General features: G+C 37.5%; 1 protein-coding gene across 2 annotated transcripts in view; it reads left to right on the top strand.

Annotated features, from left to right (window-relative positions):
* The window catches only part of TLK1 (tousled like kinase 1), a 181,876-nt gene that overhangs the window by 89,219 nt on the left and 67,293 nt on the right, over positions 1–25,364 (top strand). For both annotated transcript variants that reach the window (XM_069079680.1, XM_069079679.1), the window contains exon 4: positions 20,047–20,122. In XM_069079680.1, coding sequence (XP_068935781.1) covers positions 20,047–20,122 — 76 coding nt within the window. The remainder of the gene's footprint in view (positions 1–20,046; positions 20,123–25,364) is intronic.

Raw genomic sequence — 25,364 nt, 5'->3', positions numbered from 1 at the left:
AAGCCAATGTAACCAAGATTAAGAGGGAAGTGGGAAATTGGGAAAGAATTTTTATAACCAATGTCTCTGATAAAGGCCTAATTTCTAAAATATACAGAGAATTGAGTCTAATCTATAAGAATACAAATCATGGGGGGTTGGGGCAGAGTCAAGATGGCAGAATAGAAGCAGGACCTCCTCTGGGCTCTGGCTTCCACCTCCCCCAATCCATGTAAAAGGGAACTCTAAACAAACTTTCGAGCTGCAGAACCCACAAAAAGACACAGAGAAGCTAACCTCCCGTTGAGGACAGCCCAGCAGGCTGGCAGCAAGCAGCCAGCATAGCGCTTTGGGAGCGAAGTCTAGCCACTCTCAAGTAGGCCTGACCAGCCGCGGTCTGGAAAGACTCTAGATCACCAGCAGCTGTGGCCATTTCCAGATTTATCAACACATAGATGCAAAGGACAAAATGAGAGGACAGTGCAGTCTGGACTTTTCGACCCAGTAGTGGGGGTGCAACAGTTTTTGTGCCCAAGGCGAGAAGCCGCTGAGACTCAGCTTTGGCGCTATGTTGCAGCTTCAGATCCTGGCCTGCAAAGTGTAGGGGGACCAAGTGACCAGTCTTGAGGGGTAATCGCTCTTGCTTTAACCTGCTTGGATCTGGATTGCAGTCTAGGGTGGAGGTCCTGGGGTGTGGGTCCAGCTTGCCAGAGCGTGTGGAGACCTTAGAGAGGGCACCCATCTAATACCTCCGGCAGCTGAGAAAACCCCAGTGTTTGGGATGAAAACTCCCCTGTCTGGTGGCAGAGTCCTACTGTGGCAAAAAGCCCCAAAGTCAAATCATTGAGTGGCAAAATGAGCAGGCAAAGGAAACAAAGCAGACAGAAGATTCCAACATTACACTCCTATTTTGGGGATAAGAAGGAGCAAGGCATGGAACAGGAGGAAATCAGTGAAGTCAGAACTCCTGCACCCAAAGCTTCAAAGGAAAATATGAGCTGGTTACAGGCCATAGAGGACCTTAAGAAGCAGATAAGAGAAGTGGAGGAAAAATTGGGAAGAAAAATGAGAACAATGCAAGAAAATTACAAAATGAGAGTCAACAGCCTGACTGAGGAAAATAACACCTTAAAAAACAGACTGACTCAATTGGCAAAAGAGGGTTAAAAAAGCAATGAGGAGAGGAATGCCTTAAAAAGTCGAATTTGCCAGATGGAAAAAGAACCCCAAAAGCTCAATGAAGAGAATCTTTCCCTCGAATTTAGATTGGAGCAAAGGGGGAAGCTAGTGATTTTAAGAGAAATCAAGATATGATGTTAAACAGATCCAAACAAATGAAAGAATAGAAGGCAATGTGAAATATCTCATGGGAAAAACCACTGACCTGGAAAATAGATCCAGGAGAGATAATTTAAAAATTATTGTACTACCTGAAAGCCATGATCAGGGAAAGAACCTAGAAATCATCATCCAAGAAATTCTCAAGGAAAATAGCCCTGATGTTTTAGAACCATAAGGCAAAATAGAGGTTGAAAGAATCCATTGATCACCTCCTGAAAAAGATCCCCAAAAGAAAACTCCTAGGAATATTATAGCCAGGTTTCGAAATTCCCAGATTAAGGAGAGAATATTACAAGCAGCCAGGAAGAAACAATTTGAATATTGTAGAAACACAATCAGGATAACACAGGATCTGGCAGCTTCTACACTGAGGGATCAAATCTAGAGGGCAGAGGAGGTGGGATTAAAACCAAGAGTCACCAACTAGCAAAACTGAGTATCATGTTTCAGGGGAAAATATGGTCATTCAGTGGAATAGAGGACTTTCAAGCATTTTTAATGAAAAAAACCAGAGTTGAATAGAAAATTTGACATCCAGATAAAAGAAGCAAGAGAAGCTTGAGAAGGTAAACAGGGAAAAGAAATCATAAGGAACTTATCAGAGTTGAACTATTAACATTCCTACATGGAAAAATGATAACTCCTCCCCCCATTTATTCTGTTTTCTCCTTTGACCCTGTCCCTTTTCAAAGGCGTTTGCTTCTGACTGCCCCATCCCCCAGTCTACCCTCCCTTCTATCATCCACCCCTCTTATCCCCTTCCCCTTTACTTTCCTGTAGGGTAAGATACCCAATTGGGTGTGTATGTTATTCCCTCCTTAAGCCAGATCCAGAGAGAGTAAAATTTACTCATTCCCTTTCACCTCCCTGCTCTTTCCTTCTATTGTAATAGCCTTCTCTTGCCTCTTTTATGTGAGATAATTTATCCTATACTTTCTCTCCCTTTCTCCTTCTCCCAAAATATTCCTCTCTCACCTCCTAATTTTATTTTTTAGATATCATCCCTTCATATTCAACTCACCTTGTCTATGTATATATGTATACATCTACACACATATGTATACATACATCTAACTATATATACACATATATTCTATTTTACCCTGCCATCTTGGCTCCACCCTCAACATATATATTCTAGAGGAGAACTTTAAAGGCTATATTTCATCACATCAGATTGTGTGTGTGTGATTGTGTGTGTGTGTATATATATATATATATACATATATATAGAGAGAGAGAGTTAGTTTTGAAAACCTTTTTTCTTCTCATGTTTTTATCATTCTTTTTTTTTTTAAAGTTTATTTATTTTTAGTTTTGATCATTCACTTCCATAAGATTTGGAGTTTCAAAATTTGTCTTCTGTCCTTCCCTCCCCCCACCCCAAGAAAGCATGCAATCTGATACAGGCTCTACACATATATTCGTATTAAAATATATTTTCATATTGGTCATGTTGTAAAGAAGAATTAGAGTCAATGGGAGAAAAAAATAAGAAAGAAGAAACAAGAGAAAGAGAACATATAATATGCTTTGATCTGCATTTAGACCTCAAAGTTCTTTTTCTGGATGTGGACAGGATAGCATTTTCTATCCTGAGTCATTTGGAGTTGTCAAAGATCCTTACATTGCTAAGCAGAGATAAGTAGTAAAGTTAGTCATTGCACAATGTTGCTGTTAGTGTGTAAAATGTTATTATTCTGGTTCTGCTTACTTCACTCAGCATCAGCTCATGTAAGTCATTCCAGGTTTTTCTGAAGTCCACCTGCTCATCATTTCTTATGGAACAATAGTATTCCATTACATTCATATACCATAACTTGTTCAGCCGTTCCCCAGTTGATGGGCATCCCCTCAATTTCCAATTCTTAGCCACCACAAAAAGAACTGGTATAAATATTTTTGTACATGTGGATCCTTGTTTTTATGATCTCTTTGGGATACATACCTAGAAGTGGTGTTGCTGGGCCAAAGAGTATGTACAGTTTTACTGCCCTTTGGGCATACGTAATTCCAAATGGCTCTCCAGAATGGTTGGATTAGTTCACAACTCTACCAGCAATGCATTAGTATTCTAATTTTCCCACATCTGTGATAGTAATGGCATTTAAAGATTCCCCCTGTATTGGCTTGGTTTTCAAATTGATTGTGTTAAAACCCAGAGCTTGTTAATCCCACCTGTGGGATGGACTTGTTGATGTGAAAAGAAAGTCCTGAACTGGGAGGAGCTGGTGACGTAGATTTGGAGAGACAAGAGAGAGGCAGAAGAACTTATTTTTTTGGAAGCAGCACCTCGTGGAGAGAGAGAGAGACTAAGAGAATTGCTGGTGGCCGCTTTGAATTGCCCTGGACTTTTGAGACCTGCCCCCTGAGCTGCCAAGGACTGAGGAGACATGGCTGTTTTGCTGGTACTTTGTCCGTCTGTTTTGATGTTCTTTTGCCAGATTTGTCCACTGGTGAAAGACAGTCCTGTTGTTGAAGAAGTCCTGGAACCTGGCTTTTGGCTAAGAAGCTCTGAGACTGTCCTGCAGACAGAGAGTGAATACTGTCCACTGGTGAAGGACAGTGCTGTTGTTGCAGGGGTCTGGAGACTGTCCTCCAGACAGAGTGAATACTGTCCACTGGTGAAGCACAGTGCTGTTGTTGCAGGGGTCTGGGAACCTTTCTGTTGGTTCAGAAGCCCTGAAGAAGGATTTTCTTGTTGTATGTTTACAGAAATCCTAGGAGAGGGTTTTGCTAATGTTTTCAGGGGTTCTAGGACTGTTCTACAGAGAGAGGATGAATTAGTGAAGAGACTGGCAATGTATCTTGTGGCCTTGCTAAGCCTTGTCTCCCCAGGAACTAAGATTGCTGAGAACTTGCCTCATGTCAAGATGAAGAAAAGACCTCCATTTGGGTATTAAGTGCTGAGCTTAAACTTGATGTAACTCTGGGGTAGATTCAATTGAGATCCAGGGGTGGGGAACTTTTGACCTTTTTGTGTTCTATGGTTGAGCTAATGAATGTATTTTACTTATGGTTGGAAACTAATCTCCATTTGAGAAGAGGGGCTTTGTGGTGGACTAAATGAAGGTATAGCCTAGGGGTGGAGAAGTATTTAGACCAGGAACTTTGTAATTGATTGAATGATTGGGAGGACCTGGGGTGGGGTAGTCCTTGGAGATTATTTAATCACATTTAGTAAATGCTGTATTTGGAATGATGTCATGTTTTGATCTTCTCTGTTCTTGGTTGGTCACTGAATAAAATGGAGAGCACCTATGCTGGTATTTTGAACCTGGGAAGTTGCCTTTCCTTGGCATTACATTACAACATCTTCTCCAGTATTTATCATTTTCCTGTTTTGTCATGTTAGACAATCTGATAGGTGTGATGTGTGGTACCTCAGAGTTGTTTTCATTTGTATTTCTCTAATGAATAGTGATTTAGAGCATTTTTTCATGTGACTATATTTAGCTTTATTTCTTCATCTGAAGACAGCCTATTCATATACTTTGACCATTTATCAATTGGGGACACCTTGTATTCTTATAAATTTGACTCAGTTCTTTATATATTTTAGAAATGAGGCCTTTATCAGAGATACTGGCTATTAAAATTGTTTCCCTTCTAATCTTGGTTGAATTGGTTTTGTTTGTATAAAGCCTTTTTAATTTAGTGTAATCAAAATTATTTATTTTGCATTTCATAATGTTCTTTATCTCTTGTTTGGTCATAAATTCTTCCATTCTCCTGTTTTTATCATTCTAATGAAGATTTTTAGGGATGAGAAAGTTAGCCTGTGGACCATTAGTTATTAATGTCTTCTCTCTTTTTTTTTTTTTTTGCTCACAATGCCATCCATTAGTTTTTCCAGTCATTTGATATTTTTCATATATCAAAAAAAAAAAAATCAACCTCTCTCAATGCATTTAAAATTTGTGCACTTCTGCCACAAACTTTTCTATCTGTGCTTGATCTGGTCCAGTTGCTCTCCTCACCTTCATCTTCTTCAGTGCCATTTCCACTTCCGTAAATAGAACTTTCAGGGCCTCACTAGTAAATGGTAAAGTCCAAATATGGCTGCCACATTATTATAGATAATGGAAATAGGCCCGTATAAAAATGATAGTAAATTTGCCCTTTATTTTTCTCTTTTAGTTCTTTTAGATTATCTAAATATGCATGATCTGGCTTAGTTGGGTCTCAAGTCTTGTTCCAGCCATTCTTCTATTTTATATAAAGTGGTTCTACTTATAACGTGTGCATTTTGCATATAAATTGATATTCTAGGCCAGTGTTATCTATTTCTGCCACATCTCTCCACTTTATGTCACTTAAATTAATGCAGGAAAAAATGATATTCAGCACTGATGTCTTTTCTTTTATCCATTTCCCATTTTCATCATTAAAAAGTTATTTGGATAGATTGAAATTGGAATTTTCCATTAAGCAAAGTATGTTAATAACTTGATTTATTTCTGTTTGCTAAGACTCTTTTTTCTCCCCCTTTGTTTGGTATCTGGAATATGATTATAGCTCTTTATTTGGAGTTAGGACCTACCCACATACCTAACTTCTGTGATCATCAGTTTCCTCATCTATGACTTTAATGTTAAATACCCTTTGAACTCTAAATTTATGATCCTATGACCTATATTTTCAGTGTCCTGGAATTAAAAAAAAATCTATTACGTTTTCTTCTTAGGCATTCTGTTAGTTGCTTTGTTATCAGGAGAGGTTATTTTATTTCTTTTTTTTTTTTTTAATTAGTCCATTTATTTATTTTTAGTTTTCAACATTCACTTTGGTAAGTTTTAAATTTTCTCTCTCTTCCCAAGACAGCATGCAATCTGATATAGGCTATACGTATACATTCCTATTAAACATATTCTCACATTAGTCATGTTGTATGGAAGAATTAGAATGAATGGGAGTAAGTAACCATGAGAAAGAAAAACAAAATGAAACAAAAGAGAAAATAGTTGGCTTCAATATGCATTCAGACTCTGTTTTTCTGGATATGGATGGTATTTTCCATTGTGAGTCTTTTGGAATCATTTTAGGTCCTTGCATTGCTGAGAAGATCCAAGTCTACCAAAGTCAGTCATCTCACATTGTGGCTGTTAGTATGTACAATGTTCTCTCGGTTCTACTCCCTTAGGGGAGATTATTTTGAAATAATGTATATGTCTCACTATTTCTGGGATCCCAGATCATATTTCACATACTATCCATACCAGCCATCTCCTTGTTATCTACCCTGCTGTTGCCTTCATAATTCTCCCTTCTGTTCTTGCAACAGGAATCAAATCACTACCATCCTTTCTGGAAAGGAAATGTCAGTTGATTCCCCTAAGGCTTCACTCACAATCCCAATGTCTTCTCAAACTGAAACATCCTTCCTTTTCCTTATGTGTGTTCTTTCTTCTACCAGTGTATAAACTCCTTGAGGGTAGGGACTGCTTTACATTAGTTCTATACCCAGCATTTAGCACAGTGATTATTACTTGAAAATGCTTTTCATTTATAAATTCTGTCATCACACAGCTAATATTTAGTATGTTTATTTCTTCAGAATTAAGTGAATTGAAAATTTCATAAAAACTAATTTGAAAGAAAATAGTATAACAGCAATAACAATAATGCCTTTCACATATGTAACTCCGTAAAATGTATGTAACCATTATCATATTTATCCTCAAAATAACCCTGTTAAATATGTTTAAAGTAGTAGTACTAGTTAATATTAGTATTCAATAGTATTAGTTATACCACATTTATAGAGGAGGAAATTGAAGCTCTGAGAAATTAAGGTTCCATTTTTTTCCCCTCAAGGTCACATTACTTTCAGATTGTTTCTAGTTTACAAGTTGTTTGTTATAAGCTGTGATTGAGAAATTTGCTTGTAGGTCAATTTGGAATTCTAATTGTATTTTCCAGTTATTTCCCAAATTCGGGTCACAAAAACGTATTTAATTCATAGTAGTATACTACTAGTTCTGTAGAACCTCTATAACATCAGTACTGTGGGAAAATATTTTGAATTCTAAATTAGAATGCGTAATGGTAATGTAATTTGAATTTGAAGATCTCTTTGTGTTGGCAAAGGTAGCAGATACTTAGCACTTAGTAGCTGATCAAGCCTCTGTTGGGGAAATAGAAGGTAAGAACTCCTGTCTCCTGTTACTAACATAACAGGAAGGGGTTGGCTGAAATGGGAAGCTAATGCTGTGTGTATATAAGGAAAAGCCCCAGAGAGGCACAGTCAGAATTTCTTGGGACCAGCATCTGGAGGCAGAGCAGCTACAGAAGAGAGAATGGAGAACTGAGCCAGAATTTCGTAAGAACTTGTCATGGTGGAGCTTCTTCTGAACCAAGAGCCCAGAAGCCAGGAGCCAGGTGACTGAGGAAGCATGACTGGGATGCTGAAACTTTGTTTGTGTCTTGGTTGAGCATTGAATTCCCTGGAGCAGAAATTGTGAAGGATCTGACATGGACCAGACCCTGTAAACTTCAGTGTGGAGCAGGACCTACCCAGAGAGCTTGACAAGGAACTGGGAGCTGTCTGCCACTGAACCCAGGTGACAGTCTGGTGAATCCAGGTAGAATCTGGGACCATGGAAGGGAATCTGAGAACCAGCCCCAAGTCAAGATGAAAAGACCTCTCCATGGGTACTGAGTAATGATGAAATTGTAGTTTACTAGTGACCTAGGGGTGGAGGGTTTGTGTAATGATACTTAGTAATTGATTGCTGAATAGGTGACTGAGTTAATCAAGTGTGCCCCATGAATGGGAGACTTTGACTATTGCACTTTGAGATGATTGTTCTTTGTTCTAAATATTGTGACCACTTTGGTTTTTGAAAACTATGTTGCCATTTTAGTGATAAGCTGTTGTGAATATTATATTGTGATTTTCTGTAAGTTGTAATATTGTGAATGCTATACCTTGATTTCCTGTGAATGTTTTGCTTTGATTTGTTATGGGATAGAGTGTTCACTACACTGTGTAATCAGAACCTTAAAAGCTGTTCACAGTAGCATTCTTCTGGAAAGCTGCTCGTGCATGGCATTACAGAATGTCCAGAACATACTCTCCTTTATTCCCACCTTTCCACTTGATTTTACCTTAGAACTCCACATTTCTCTTCCTCCATGTTTTTCTCAACTTTTCCAGTACATTGAGTTAGAATCCTCCAGCTCCAGCTGCTTTTGATGCTAAAGTGCTAAGGCCAGTGGTTCAATAGCACCTTGTTTGGAAAGGAATAAAAAAGACAACAATTGATTAAAATATTGTAGATGGCTTAGAGTTGTGAGAATGAAGTTAAAATCAAAAGAGTAATAATAGTAGTGATAGGGAGGAAAAAGGACAGGAGGAGTGAGGACCAGTGTTCTGTTGTAGTTGAGGCATTAGTTTTTTGGTGTTTATGGACCAGAGGTTCCCAAATTTATTTGACCTACTGCCACCTTTTCAAAATAAAATATTACTTAATGCTCCTTTGAAAATTTGCTTTCTTTAGCCCATTTTTGAAATTTGCATCATTTCAAAAAAGATACAATTTTTTTAATGACAGATCTTAAATTTAATAATTTATTGTAAATTTGTAAGTTTTTTCTTGCATCGAAATTTTGATGGTGCATCATGTAACTGTATAGTATTGTATCGTAAACAAGTCATTACATGCACATATTCCTGCCAATGCATTCTGGACTTCCTGATGATGCATAATGCTCACCTGCCCCACATTTGCTTCTTTAAATTTATTTATTTTTAGTTTACAGAATTCAGTTCCACAAACTTTTGAGTTAAAAAATTTTCCCCCTTCCTTCCCTCCTCCCTCCCCAAAACAGCATGCAATCTGATATAGGCTCTACACATACAGTAATATTAAACATATTTTTACATTAGTCATGTTATAAAGAAGAATTCCACACTTGCTTCTTAAGACTTATCTGCAGACTTGACTGCTGATTACTTTTGACTTGCATTTTGTGTGTTTGTTTAGAAAATAATGTAATAACTACAACTTTTTTTTCAGAATGAAATTTTAAAAATTTTTTTCTTTTTTCTTTTTTAATGCTTTATTAACTTCTGATTTACATCATTTGTTTCTGCCAGATTTTGAGTTACAAATTTTCTCCCCGTTTTTCTCCCACCTATCCCCCCAAAACAGCAGTCCCACAGGATATCCCCACCACAAATCTGCTCTCTCCCATATTTTCTCCCATACCCGTTTCAACTTTTCCAGTGGATCTCTATATGCCTCAGTGCCTGTATATCTTTTTTTTTCCTTAATAGCATGTAAGATGGTATTAATAATAGTATATATATATATATATATACACACACACACACACACATATATATACACACATATATTTGAATATTTGATTTTAAAACTTTCAATTCCAGATTCATTCCCTTCCCCCCCCCCTGCCACCCACCCCCACTGGGGAGACAAGCAGTTCAGTATAGGTTGTACATGTGTGGCTAATGCAAAACAATAACATAGTAGATGTATTGTAAAAGTCTGACTATATTTCCCTCCCTCCTATCCCACTTCCCACTTGTTCTATTCTCTACTTTGATCCTGTCTCTTTTCAAAAGTGGGTGCTTCCAACTTCCCTCCCCCCCAGCCTGCCAGCGTCTCAGTGGTTTCTCGCCCCAGGGGTAAAAGCCACGCACTCCCACTTACTGGGTCCCAAAGTCCAGACTGCACTGGCCTCTCACCTTGTCCTTCGCATCTATGTATTGATAAATCTGGAGAGGGCCACAGCTGCTGCTGATCTGGTTAGGCCCACCCTGGGGCTAAAGCCTCGGCGTGGGGCTGGGCTCGCCTCCCAGAGCGCTGTGGATCGGCCAGCCGGCCTGCCGGGCTGTTCTCAGCGGGAGGTTAGCTTCTCTGTGTCATTTTGTGGGTTCTGCAGCTCCAAAGTTTGTTTAGAGTCCCCTTTTTACATGGATTGGGGAGGGTGGAAGCCGGAGCCGCGGGATAACTACAACTTTAACTCTGTTACATAGTAGATGAAATATATACGAACAGTTTTTCAAAATTTTCTTATCTTCTTATGCTTCCACAACCCCCTTATTTTTATTCTATGCCTCCCATTTGCACTCCCTACTAACACCCCTCTCAATTGTTCCAGCACCCCTCAGGGGTCAGTATTGCACACTTTGGGAATCATTGATTAGGATTTCCATCTTCAGCCTTTACTTGGTAGCTTTCCCCAACTTTTCCTATGTGTTGTTATCTACCCACTACTAGAATGTTAAGCCCCTTGAAAGTTAGAACTATATTTTATTTGAATTTTGTCTATCCTCTACTACCATGGGCAGGACTTTATATAAGACAGGCAGTTGAATGTTGTATTGTACTACACAATTAACCCAATGTACTGGTACAAAAATTATCTTCTATCACTCTCAATTCAGTCTCTTTTATCCTTCTTCCTCAACCCCTTTGAGAGATTAGAAATTCTCTTCCCCAGCCCCTTTGAAGGAAGATGAGTTTTAGTTTGTTTCAGTTTTTCTTTACTCCCACCATCATCTAACTTTTTTTTTCTCAAATGTAAAATGCATAAAATACCACCTGTAGTATCCTCCTCACAGGATTGTTATGAGGTTTAAGTGAGGTTAAACTATGTTAAGTGCTTTGCAAAACTTTAAGTGATATATAAATGTCACTTATAATGTTGATGAGCTAGTTGAAGAAAAAACTTTTTGGAAAGTACAAATATAAAAAAATATTGCCTGAGAATATTATTAAGGATTTGCCATTGAAGATAATTGAAAATTTAAGACTATGGAAACTTTTTGCAATGGTCTGACCAGGAAGTATACTAATAAAATATTTCTGTTGGAAACCATAACAGTGTGATTCAAGTGTGATTTCCTGTTCATTCCAAAGTGGTTAGCTTTAGAATTAGGATTACATTACACAGTTCTGTAGAACCATTCATTTCCTTAGTCTTATATTTTTCTCATTCACAGGAAGATGGATGATAAGTATTGAAAATGACTTAATAAATTGGGAAGGATTTGAATAGATGATATTTGACTATCATCTTTTTAATTTAAAGCAGATTAAAAAGGGTGTGAAGTGAAAAAATTTTAAATAGTTAAATGAATTTTTGTACTTTGCATAGTACAAGAGTTGACTGGTTATAGTTAGCCAGGTATTGTTAGTTTATAAATTGGCTTTTGGAACTTTCCATAGTACATAGTTTTTTTTTTTTGAACTTTCCATAGTTCATCCAAAAATGAACTTTCTGAAACTGTGATGTTATTTTAAGAATTACTGGCTGATAGATTGCCAAGGTAGTTGTTGATAAATTATGAGATGGTTTGTGTTATGAAAAAGTATACTATTTTGTATAATACATGACAAACTGACTTTATAAGTTCATTGAGTTTTTTAAATACATGGTACTGATTGATGAATTTAGTAAGGCATCTTGGAGGTTATGTTTATAAAACTCATTACTTGAAGGGATATTAAAAAAGTAGTTAGGTCTGGGCCCTGATTGAGGGCAGTACTGACCTTAAAGTATTTTAAGCCTTAAACATTTTAAAAAATAAATTCACTTCAAGTTACTGCCCACCTTAAACTGGGGATAGAGGTAGACAGGTGTTATATACCCCATACTGCTCACTATTATCTAAAACTTCTAAGTATTTCAGCCAAACTTTGGGTGTGTCTGATTAGAGATCAGCACTTTGATCTGAAAAAGCCATTTTGTTCTACCAAAAGCCCCTAATTTAGTGAACAAGCATGTTGCTAACAAAACTCAGCCTAGGCACAATTAATTTATTGATTATTGGCTTTGTGGTAAATTAACTTCCAAGCTTAGTAGTCTGGGTAATAAATTTTCTTTGCTAAGAATGGATTGGACATCTTAGTACTTAACTTGGTGCTATCTTCTGGTCCTTATCATAACTGTATAGTTTTTCATAGTTATCTTAGGTAAAAGACCAGTAAGTTCAAATGTAAGGGAAACTGCAAATTGTTATAAAGTATAATTGCATTATGTCTAAAGTTAGAAGGGCAGTTTGGGGTTGATTAAAAAACCTTATTGCTATGGAACTATAGTGAGAGATTGTGAACAGTATATCAGATAATAGCAACAATAATGGTAGTAGCATTTATATACCACTTTATAATTTGCCAGAATGCTTTGCAAATGTTATCTCGTTTGACCCTTATAACAATCCCAGAAAGTAGATGCTGTTATCTTCATTTTATAGATGAGAAACTGAGGCAGAGAGAGGTTAAGTGAATTGCCTATCACACAGCTAGCTAGGACGTGTCTAAAACAGGATTTGAACTCATATCTTCCTAACTGTTAAGTCCAGCATTCTAAGCACAGTGCCAGTTTCTAGTGTCATATTTTATTTTCCTTTGGGGTATTTTTTTATTTTGTGACTTCTTAAAAAGGACAGCATGCTATAGCCATATTCTTCCTGATAAATAAAAATATTCCCAATTTGCTAAGGTTTCTATCTTTAAGATTCTGAGCTCTTTTTTAAAAGAAAAAAAGATGCAAATATTTTTCCCCTAAATTTGGGGGAAGTGTTTGAAAAGCATTCATTTTCAGATTCCTTTAGATCAGGCCTGTACCAACCTGTGTTGGCTCACAGCCCACAGCCATGCCAAAGGATTTTGGGTGGTCCTAGAAAAATGTGGAGGATGTTTTTGCCTCTATGTTTTTCGAGGGCTGCCTGAAATCCTTTGGCCAGTTGCAGGTTGTACAGGTCTGCTTTTGATGTTGAATTTCCCTACTTAATCTTTTTTAAAAAACTATTTAGCAATTGTTACTCAATTGGCAGAGAAAACGGGGACATTAAAGATTAATTTAAAATTGAATTATTAAGAAAACATTGCCAAATGAATTAATGAAGTATCTTTTAAATCAAAATGTAGGTCTTAATGTGATAAAAATTCATTTTGTAAGCAACTTTTAACAACAGGCTTATTTCATGACATTTGTTATTTTAAACAGAAACACCTATGCTTCTGCCCTATTATAATTATAATAGGTCAATGGAAGTTGCTAGTCAGGTACAAACTTAAAGCATAGATATTAGAGTATTTTTAACTTTTTTTAACCTGTCACTTAAAATAACATTTATTGCTATCTGAAAAATAATTACAAAGTTACTTTTTTTTTTTTTAGTAACAGACCAACTTTATTCTTTTACAAAGGCCCCTATTAGCAATAGAATTAAGTTTTTAAGTGAATCTCAGTGTCATAGACCCCTTTGGTAAAGACTATGACCCCCATTTCTCAAAATAATATTTTAAGTGCATAAAAGAAAATATATAGGATTATAATAGAAACTAGAAAGTAGTGAAAATAAAGATTTAGGTTTTTCCCATCCAAATTCATGGGCTTCTTGAAATCTTAATCCCAACAAAGGTTAAGAACTCCTACTCAAGAATTTTGTGGGGGCAGCCAGGTAGCACAGTGAGTAAGAGCACCTGCTCCAGGGCCAGGATGACCGGGAGATGGAATCCTGGGCTCAGAAACTTGGCACCCACCCAGAAACACCTGGCCGAGTAACCTTGAGCAAGTTACTTAACCCCAGTTGCTTAGGGGTGGGCAGGTGGCTCAGCAAGTAAGAACACCGGCTCCAGTGTTGGGATGACCTGGAGATCGAACCCCAGGCTCAGACACTCAACACCACACCCAGAAATAACTGGCCGTATAACCTTGAGCAAGTTACTTAACCCTGATTGCTTAAAAACAAAAAAAAAATTTTTTTGTGAAGTTTCATAAATGGAATTAGGTTGGGAATGCTTATTGTTTATTTTCTTTTAGTACTTTTGATTTCAATTACCTTTTGAAGGTATCACTTTTGGGAGTAATAATGCTTTTAAAAGTTAGGAAGATTATAATGAAAACTAAGCAACTATGGAGATTTTAGACTTTAGTTAGAATTATAAAATATCACTTGATAGCATCATAGGGATCATCTTGTTCAACTCTTTCCTTTTACAAATGTATAAACAGACCCACAGAGTTGAAGCGAGCAATTCAAGATAAAAACATGTATGTGATCAGAATTCTGAAAGAAAGAAATAACAGTTTTGGGAAACATTTATTTGAATATTCAGATTTACAACCATTTATATACATTCATAGGTACTTAGAAAAAACATCCATATTTATGTGTATCTTTATGTCTGACGCTCTGTATATAAATGTATGCCTATGGAAAAATTATTATTTGTTCAATTGTGTTATATTCTTCATGTAGACTGTAGCATGCCAGGCCCTTATTTACTCCACTGTCTCTTAAAGTCTATTCAACCTCATATTCATTGCTTCCATGACACTACCTATTCATCTCATCCTTTGCTGTCCCCTTTTGCCTTCAGTCTTTCCCAACATCAGGGTCTTTTGCAGTGAGTCTTGTCTTCCCATCCTGTGACTAAAGTATTTAAGCTTAGGCTTCAGTATTTATCCTTCCATTAAGTAGTCTGAATTAACTTATTTCATGTATCGATAAATTTGATCTCATTATTGTCCAAGGGACTCTCAGAAGTCTCCAGCACCACAGTTTAAAAGTACCAATTCTGCTACGTGGTGTTGTTTTTGTTTTTTTTTTTGCCTTTTGGAGTGGGGGAGGGCAGGGCAGTTAGGGTTATGTGACGGGCGCAAGGATACATGGCTAGTAAGTGTTAAGTGTCTGAGTCTGCATTTGAACTCAGGTCCTCTTGATTCCAGGGCCAGTGCTCTATTCACTGTGCCACCTAGCCGCCCCCAACACTCAGTTTTCTTTATAGTCCAACTCTCAAAGCCTCGCATCACTACTCAATAAACTATAGCTTCAACTCTACAGACCTTTGTTGGTAAGGTGATGTATCTCCTTTTTAGTATGCTGTCTAAATTCACTGTAGCTTTCCTTCCAAGGAGCAAGCATCTTTTAATTGCATGGCAGCAGTCACCATCTGCAGTGATCTTTGAGCCTAAGAATATAAAATCTGACACTGCTTCTGTTTTTTCTACCTCTTTGCCAGGAAGTAATGGCACCAGTTTCTTAGTTTTTTGTTAAAGTGTTAAGTTTCAAGCCAACTTTTACACTCTCTTCTTTCACCCTTATCAAGAGACTTCTTAATTCTTCACTTTCTGCCCTCAGAGTGGTATCATCTGCATATCCAAGATTGTTGATGTTTCTCCTGGCAACCTTAATTCCAGCTTTTGATTCATTCATACTGGCATTTTGTTTTATGCACTCTGCAGATAAGTTAAGTTAATGATGTGACAACATTACAGTCTTGTACTCCTTTCCCAATCTTAAACCAGCTAGCTCTTCCGTGTTTGTTTCTAATTGTTGCTTCTTAACCCACATACAGCTTCCTCAGGAGACAAGTAAGATGATCTGGTACTCTCATCTCTTTGAGGACTTGATCCACTTAGTCAAAGGTTTTAGTGTAGAATTGGCAGAAGTCGGCAATTTGGTCTCTCGTTCCTCTGCTACCCCAAAACTAGCTTGCTCTTCCCGTTATTCTTGGTTCACACGTTACTGAGGCCTTAGCTTGCAGAAGCTGAAGCATATTCTTGCTCAAGGCATGTGAAAAGAAAGCAATTGTTAGGTCATTTGAACGTTCCTTGGCATTGCCCTTCTTTAGGATTGAGATATAAATTGATTTTTTCCAAATTTTCTAGGATATTGAGTACAGCATTTTAACGGTATCATCTTTTGGGGGGGGAGGGCAATTGGGGTTAAGTGCCCAAGGTCACATGGCTAGTTTTTGTGTTAAGTATCTGAGGCCAGATTTTAACTCAGGTCCTCCTGACTCGAGGGCTGGCTCTATTCACTGCGCCACCTAGCCACCCCACAGTATCATCTTTTAAGACTTTAAATAGTGGAATTCTGTCACCTCCACTAGCCATATTGTTAGTAATGCTTCCTAAGGCCCACTTAACTTAATTCTTCAGGATGTCTGATTCTAGATCAGTAACCACACCATTATTGGTGATGTTAAGATATTTCTTGTATAGTTCTGTGTATTCTTGCCACTTCTTCTTATTGGCTTTTGTTAAAGCCCCTACCATTTTTGTCTTTTATCATGCCCATTTTTGCATGAAGTGCATTCCTTGATATCTCTAATTTTCTTGAAAAAATCTCTTGTTTTTCCTATTCTGTTGTTTTCTTCTATTTCTTTACTTTATTCATAAAAAAAAAAACCATCACCTTCTTATCTCTCCTTGCTCTTCTCTGGAAGTATGCATTCAGTTGGACATATCTTTCTCTTTCTTCTTTACTTTTCACTTTACTTCTTTCTGCAGCTATTTGTAAAGCTTCCTTAGCAACCATTTTGCTTTCTTTGGAATATTTTTTGTTTCTGACTCTACAATATTTTAACCTCTATCCATAGTTCTTTAAGTACTCTACCAGATCTGATATATTTCGTATTCATAAGGGATGTTATAATCATGCCTATACAGTGTGGTGGTTTTCCCAACTTTCTTCAGTTTTAATCTGAATTTTGCAATGAGATCTCAGCCAGTCAGCTTATGGACTGTATAGACTTTGGCTGCAAAGTATATAATCAATATGATTTCCAGTATTGACCATCTAGTGAAGTCCGTGTGTAGAATAGCCTACTAGGTTATTGAAAAAGTGTTTGCTATGGCCAGCAAGTGTAATGGTAAGGGAATTTGAAGATCTTCTCTGCCCCTTAATAAGCCTAAGGGAATATGAGGATCTTCCTTGATTTGAAAATATACTCTGTGGTCACATGGGACCTGTAGTGGGAGGAATTTGCTGAAAGGTAGAGCAGAGGCCACAGGAGATGCTTGCTTAGGGGAGGCTTGTTTTTCAGGAAGGCACAGCTTTTGTTACTTTGTAATTAGGCAGCCAGTTAGGAGCATTGTGACATTCTCTGACCCAGGAGAAGGCTACCCTGATGTGAGGTTTTGCTTTGGGGCTCACTTTGGGAAGAGTTGTATGATTTGGCCATATGAGATTGGCAGCCATTGAGCCCCCTGGCTTTGAAAATCCAGATGCTGGTGATTTTCTCCCTGGTGACTAACTAGGTATGAATGTAATGGTCAGATGCTGGGCTCTCCTTCCCAGCTCCGGCCTTGTCTTACCTTATACCCAGTCTTCGGACGTCTCCAGCTTCTTGTCTCCAAGAAGAACTCACCCCCACAGAACACCCAAGGACACGGAGGTTGCCAAGCAAGGCTGCTCTTTGTTCAGTTACTTCTTAACAGTGTGGCCATCAGAACACAGCAGAATGGAACCGTGGGACAGAGAGAGAGAGAGAGAGAGGGAGGAAGAGAGGAGGAGAGAGAAAGAGAGAGAGAGGGGGAGAGAGGGAGTAAGAGAGAGAGGGAGAGCCTCCCCTTGCTTTTTCCCTAATATCCTTATCATTCTTCTTACTGTCACATGCCATGTGGGAGCCAATCGTGCACTCTCCCGAGTGCAGGGCAAAGGAGTATGTGTTAAGAGGAGTCCGTGTTGATAAGGCACATTCAATGCCATGTCGGCCTTTCCCAACCTGGCAAAGTTGGCTCCCACGGCTCTGCGCTCAATGCCATGGCAGCCCTTTCGGCCCGGCAGAATCGGCCTCCACATCTCCAAGCTCCTGCCCCTCAGAGGTCACGTGCACCCCCTCCGACATCTTGTGACTGCCACAGTGTCTCTCACACTTGTGGCTCTATCAGTCAGACAGTTAGGAAGCCCTATCTGTTGGTTTGTTGAAATGTGTTATTTTCTCTCTATTTCTTGTCTTCTTGTAACTTCTGTTTGTATTCTCTGAATTTCGGGGTGCTGACTTTCCCCCCTAAACTAGTTAAATGATATGTGTTTGATTAAAGTAAGATTGTTAACCCTTTCTCCATTGCTTTCCTCTAGAAAAGCAGATCAAAGAACTGGTGCTAACAGCCATCCTGGGTATGCTAGGGTGCTTGCTATTACAGCAGGTGATCTTGACAAACTTCTGTTAGTCCCTGCCTTGCTTCATTTTGTAGAGATTTTTGAGATTATATCCTGGTACTTCATTTTTGAGATTATACCCTAGTGCCAGTTTTTTTCATCCTTTTGTTGTCTGAGGGCTGCATCATTTCTTCTAAGGGTTTCTTGCTGTTGTACTATATGTAATGATCATCTAAATTAAACTCAGTCTTTCCAGTTTATTTAAGTTCACTGACACCCAGGTGTCACTGTTTAATCTTTCCATCTCCTATTTGACCACCTTGGTTCCTAGATCTTACATTCCAGGTTCCTATGTATGTTGCCAATGTGATACCCATAGCAGCATATTCATAGCAGCTGCTATGAATATGCAGACGCATTTTCAGGGTTGAATGACAAAAAATAACAAACTCTTTTCCTCAAAGATGAAACCAAGATATTTATTCAGATACCAGAAAGCCATTTCCACCATGGTAACAAAGAAGTTTATATACATCACCAATCCAGGGAGCACTGACATCCCCAAGCCTTTGTTATGCCTCCCCACAAACAAACTCCCCTAGACAAAATTCCTCCCTCCTTCACTCATGCTAGCTGCTCTGTCTCACTCTGTCCCAGCTCTGCCTCACTCTTTGTGCTCCACCCTTCCTTTTCTACCAGTTCAGCAAACTCCTCCCAGTATGGACTCCATGTAACTCAAACTGTGGGCTGGGCCAGAGCTCAAAGCAGGTCACATGGGTCTATTAAGGGACAGGGAAGATCTTCAAATTCCTTTAACATTACACTATGCAATATTGATCTTTACAGCATTGAACTTTCCTTTCATCACCAGACACATCCACAGCTTAGCTTCTTTCTGGAGCTACTTGTAGTTATCCTCCACTCTTCACTGGACCCTTTCTGACCTGAGGGGCTCATCTTCCCATGTCATATCTTTTATCATTTTAATACTGTCCATGGGGATTTCTTGGTGAGGATGTTGGAGTGGTTTTCCATTTCCTTCTCTAGTGGATCACTTTTTGTCAGAACTCTCCACTATGACTTGTCTGTCTTGGGTAACCTTACATGGCATGGCACATAATTTCATTATACTATGCAAACCCCTTTGTCATGACAGGGCAGTGATCCAGGAGGGAATGGAAAAATTAATTGCTACAAAACAGAAGATCAATCTAGAGTACCTGCTAGAGATCATTTCCACACGTATCTCTTTTTCTAGTTTCTTTTGACTTTTAGTTAATCTGTTCACTCTATTGGTACCTCAGTCCTTTCCCACTGAAAATGTGATAGTCATTTTATTACTCTCCAGCTTTCAACCTTCAGAAAGTAAATTTAGTGGTTTATTTTTATTGTCACTTTCTCCTTTCTCTTCTGTTTAGCACTGTTGCCTAGAGGGTATTCTTCCTGTAGGAGCTGTATCTTGTCCCCAAATTATTCCAAATGAACCAAAGATTTTGTCCCATATTTTAAGTATTGAAAGGGAGGGAGAGAATAAAAAGTTTGGGGACAAAAAGAATGAGTCTTGTTTTAGGCACCTCTGAAGACTTTTTTATTCTTACATCATTTAGTCTACCTAAGGAAGAATTCTCTATTTTAGGCAATCTAAATACATTTTTCTGTATCCAGAATTTGTACCTTAGTTTTTATAATGGAGAATTAATCTTAGAATAGTGAATAATGTTAAACTAGGATTAAAAAATGTAACAGTAGTGCTACTGAATAGAAACATTTTTGTACTAAAACATTATATACTACTCAAGATATAACTACATCATAAAAATAATAACTTATCATTCTGTTAACTGATTTTTTGGTAGACTCCAGAGAAGAAACAGTCAGAGCCATCCAGAGGAAGAAAGAGGAAAGCAGAAAACCAAAGTGAAAGCAGTCAGGGTGAGTTACACAATACTCTTTGAGGACCAAATAAATATTTTTTGTTAATAACTTTGTGAACTTGTTGTAAAATGTACTCTTTAAGATTTTGTTCATGGAACTAGTAATAGTTTTATTCTTGTGTTGCTCTGAAGCTGCTTTTTCTTACTTCAGTATATAAGACCTTTTACACACATTGTCAAGAAAGGGTACTTTGTCAGGCCATGCTCAGATTTCACTTCCCTTCCTTTCCAGTCTTGTCCCTGGAGTTACCCAATTAAACTCTACATTGTCCTCTACAATTGCATCCCTTTCTTCCTTTTTCTGTCACCATTCATTCCTTGCCAAACCTCTGCTCTGATTATTCCCACTTTATGTCTCCTCTGCTCCACTACTAAATTAAACTAGAAGTCACAACATGCTGATCTGGAGCAGTATTTTATGTTGTCCAACTTCACCTGAGCCTTCATTAAATTGACATATTCCTTTTATTACTCTTATAGTTGACTCCCTGTCTCATTCCTCACACGTGTTTCCAGATTATATCTTCTTTCCTCAAGCCTTCCATATCTTCCCTTCCCCCTTCTGTGTTAGCTGAGGACCTTGCCTCATACCTTACTGAGAAATTAAGGCTATTTGACAGGAGCTCCTTCTTTTCCTCTTCATATCAGAACTCCTTATCATCCCTATTCCCTCCTACTTTCCTTTCATTTCTCACAGTGTGGTAGCCCTTATTCTTGCTGAGGCCAACCCTCCTGCATGGGCCCTGATCCCCTCTCTTTCTGTCATTATCATATTTCATTCTTTCTCCTCTCTCACTTCTCCATCTTCTTTTCCCTTTTTACTCTTCTCTTTCTTCTCACCTTTCTGACTTCTTTCTCTTTTCCTCTCATTTCACTTCCTAACCCAGTGCAACTTGTTTTCAACCACATCACTGGGCTGAGTCTGCTCTCTCTAGTTACCAGGGATTCCTTAAATGCTAAATCTAATGTTCTTTTTTTTAGTTCTTATCCTTTTCAACCCCCTCCTCAATATTCTCTTTTACCTAGACTGTTGTGGTACCACTCTCTCCTGTTCTCCTTCTATTTAAATAGACTTTCTGTATCTCTTTGTGCCTCATCATCCACATTATACCCCTGAATTGTAGGTGTTCTCCAAGACTCTGTCCTGAGTGTTTCTTTCTCTTTTGGTAATCTTATCAACTCTCATTTGTTTAATTACCATCTCTGTGATCATGACTTTTCTATATTCTAGCTCCAGTCACTTCCTTCAGTTTCAGTCCTTCATTATCAGTTCCCTATTAGACATTTCAAGCCAAATGTCCCAATATCCCAAATTCAGGATGCTCAAAACAGAACTCCTTATTTTCCACTCCTCACCTGCTGTCCTTCTTCCATTCTTCCAGGCTTGTTACATTGGCTTTAACCATGACTCCTTGTCTCCTTCACCACACATAATTAAGCAGTTGTCAAATCTTGTGATTTCTACCTCCATAATATTTCTTGCCTCGACTCCTTATTTCTGTTCACATAACTACCCCCTTATTTCAGGCCCTCATTACCTCTTCTGTAGGTTATTGCAATGGCTTTCTACTAGGTCTTCCTGCCTCTGATATTTTTATACCTTTATTCTATTTTCCCCACTGCTACAAAAGTGCTTTTCTATAAGCACAAATCTGACCATATCATTCCCCAATTCGGATTACACTGGCTTCTCATTGCTTCTGGAATAAGGTATCAACTCTTCTTTTTAGTTTTCAAACCCTTCACTTTTTATTTTCCATACTTATACTTGTACTCCCACACTCTGTGATTGAGCCAAACATAACTCCGGTGTCTGTGCCTGTGCACTAATTGTTTACATGGAATGTATGCCCAGCTCCCCTCTCCCTGGTAGAATCTCTTTCTTCCTTCAAAATGCCATTCAATCACTACCACTTACATGAAGCTTTTCCTAGTCTCTCAACTGCTAGTATCTTTTTTCTGAAACTATTTTGTATTTATTCTATATGTACTTATAAATGTCCTTGTCACCATTACTAAAATGTAAATATTTGTATCTTCAATCTCTAGCACAATGTCTAAGGCTTATAGTAAACATTTTACAAATACTTGTTAATTGTACCTATTGTCTGATCTCCATGGTAATAAATTGTTAGGTACTTCCTCATAACGATCTTGCCTTAAAGACTAAATAAATGAGATTAACTAATAACTTAAAATTGAAGTCTTATCATCATCAAATAAATTGGTACTTGATTGTTACTTAAGGGAAAATTTTGTCCTTAATTAAAAAAAAAAAACAAACCACCAAAGCTGTTTTTTCTTAATTATTTTTTATATCCTTTTCTTCAAGAAAATCTAGATGATTAATAATTTTTAAAATCACTAAAGATCTATTTTATTTTCCTTAAAACAGTTCTAACTTTTCTTATATTTTAACTTTTTTCATTATGACTTCAGGAATCTCTTTAGACTAAAATTTTTTAGTAATGAACTCAAAATAGTGCCTTAATGTAAGTTAGTCCTTAAATCATATAGAGTGACTTTGTATTGATAATCAGACAGTGTTCTTTGTGTCCAGAATCCAAATCTCGGTGGGCTGTTAGCTCACTGTACATATTTGTCATTTCAATTAGGTAGTAGCAACATTAATTATCCAACTTTTTATTCTCAGAACACTATTCTAGAACTGTTTCTTATTAATACTAATAAAAATGTCTATAACTGTTCTTCAGTTTGCAAAGTACTGTACATATGTTAGCTCATTTTGTTCCTTAAATCAGTACTTGCAGGTAAGTACTATTATCATCATCCCCGTTTTCAGATGAATACTACCACAGAGGTTAAATGATTTCACAGGGTCACACAGCTAGTAAGTAAGGTAAGATTTGAACTTTGGTCTTTCTGACTCAGAGTCCAGCACTTTTATTCACTGTGTCTCCTAACTTGCCCCTTGGAGCATTAGACTTGGTATGGGATGGTTTTCTATATACTTAGCTTCATTCTCTTTTTTTGCAGTGGTTTAATTCCCTTTAGTTGGAGTGGTCCTTGTTCAGTGATAATTGGACTTTTAATGATATTTACTAGTGGAAGATTATGGAATCATATAAAATAATTTTTAGTCTCTTGTTTTATTCATATATTTCAGTTTGTTTGCTTACTTTTCTTTTTTTTTTTAAAGCAATTACAATAAGTAACTTGCTCAAGGTTACACAGCCAGTTATTTTGTGTGGGTTCCAAGTATCTGAGGCCGGAACTGATCCCAGGTCTCCCGATGCTGGGGCCGGCGCTCTTACTCACTGCGCCACCTGGCCGCCCTGCTTATTTTTCTTAACAATCTAATTCAACAAGCATTTACTAAGCACCTACCATGTGTAATAGAAAGAGAAAAATGAAATATGTCCTGCCCTCGAGTTGCTTATTATGGAAACCCTTGATGTGCTCACATACATAAATATTAAATAATTTTTCAGGACAGGGGATCAGGAACAACCTCCTGGTAAGAAGTGGCACTTCAGGTGTTCCTTGCAGGGACAGGACAAAATGCATTTCAGACATTGGTGCCTGTGAAAAGGCAGCATGACAAGACATAGAGTGTCATCTTCTGGGTACAGCAAGCAAGGCCAGTTTAGCTAGAAGATTGAGTGAAAGGAAGTAATATCCAATATGCTTGTGAAGGTAGGGCCTGGGTAGTGATTGGGAAATGTCAAGGACAAGAGGTTCTGTAGCCACTGGACCTATGTTTTAGAGATACCAATTTGGCAACTGTGTAGAAAAGGTTTGGAGAATGGAGAGACAGGAAACCAACTGGACTTTTGTAATTAGGAGGCATGTTTGTACTTGTCAGTGAAAGTTAACTTTACATTTAAGCAGAAAGATACTTACTGGAAAGTGATAAGGTAGTATAGACCATAGCAGAGTTTCTCTTGTTTAACCTCCTCTGAAACTCCTCTGTATTCTGATGAGGAGTTATTGATAAAGACATATCTCTACAAAGTCTGTGTATCATCTCCTGAGTAATATCTCATTTATTTTGTATGTGTGAAAGTATTATATTAATGTCTCTTGAAGATTCTGCATAATACCATATTAGCATTAGGACAAGTTGTCATACATAGGCTCTATTTGTTTCTTCTATTAAACTTTTCAAGAAATTGTTTATTCTCCATAATTTTCATTTTATGATGTACTTACTAACTTCATTGGAAAAATGCTCCAGTATCTTGAATATTTGCCAACCATCCTAAGACTCTGCATTTATTTTATTCCCCTAAACAGAAAAAGCTCTACTTTCAGAAATGGGAAATTATATCCTATTAAATTTTTTTTTTTGCTGAAATAGGAAGCATTTTATATTAACAAGTTTAAAACATCCACATTCTTATGTTTCATATTGCTTTTTTCTTTTGGTAACGTGGACAAATTAGACAATCACAAAAATCAAAAGTTGAAAGTATAGAATATATTTTAAGAAACATTTTATTTTTGTGTGATATTTTCATATGTTTTGTATTTTAAAATTTTTGTAAGTACTTAAAAACTATATTATATACCATTTCATAAAATAAAAAATATTGGGGGCAGCTAGGTGGCGCAGTGAATAGAGCACTGGCCCTGGAGTCAGGAGGACCTGAGTTTAAGTCCGGCCTCAGACACTGAACACTTACTAGCCGTGTGACCTTGGGCCAGTCACTTAACCCCAATTGCCCTGCCTTTCCCTCTCCAGAAATAGAAATATATATATAGAATCGCAGAATATAATGTCAATATTATACCCTTAAGTGGAATAGAAAGTGCTAAACAAAAATCTCATTTGGAAATAGTTTATCCTAGTTGAAAATTTGCTTAAATCTAAAAATTTGCTTATACTTTTTTTTTAATGGGATGGAGTGAATGTCTGATTTTGGTAACTCTGTATAAGTGAAAATATTTTGGTTAGGAACATTTCAGAAAAAATTGAAAGTACTTTACAAATTGCTCATTCTTGTGAGTACTTTTTTTTTAAATTTTGCTGGAGTTACAAATCTCTAAAATGAATGAATGGTAGGTTGGCATTAGCTCCATTATGTAATTTTTGAGACTAAAGGATACAGGTATATACTCCCTTGTTAGACACCATCCCCCTCTTGTTCTGGCAACAACCCCCCCCCACCTCCCCAACTACTACATCACACACCATCGAAATCTCGAGAAATCACATTTGTATACTACACAAATGTTATTTAAACACAAACATATTTCCTACATTCATCATCATTATT

This window comes from Petaurus breviceps, unplaced genomic scaffold, assembly GCF_028583685.1.
Source record: "Petaurus breviceps papuanus isolate PSGF00001 unplaced genomic scaffold, PetGlider_PUasm1.0 91133, whole genome shotgun sequence".
Lineage (NCBI taxonomy): Eukaryota > Metazoa > Chordata > Mammalia > Diprotodontia > Petauridae > Petaurus > Petaurus breviceps.
The sequence above is the reverse complement of the archived record's forward strand: the minus strand, read 5'-3'. Positions and strand labels throughout refer to the sequence as shown.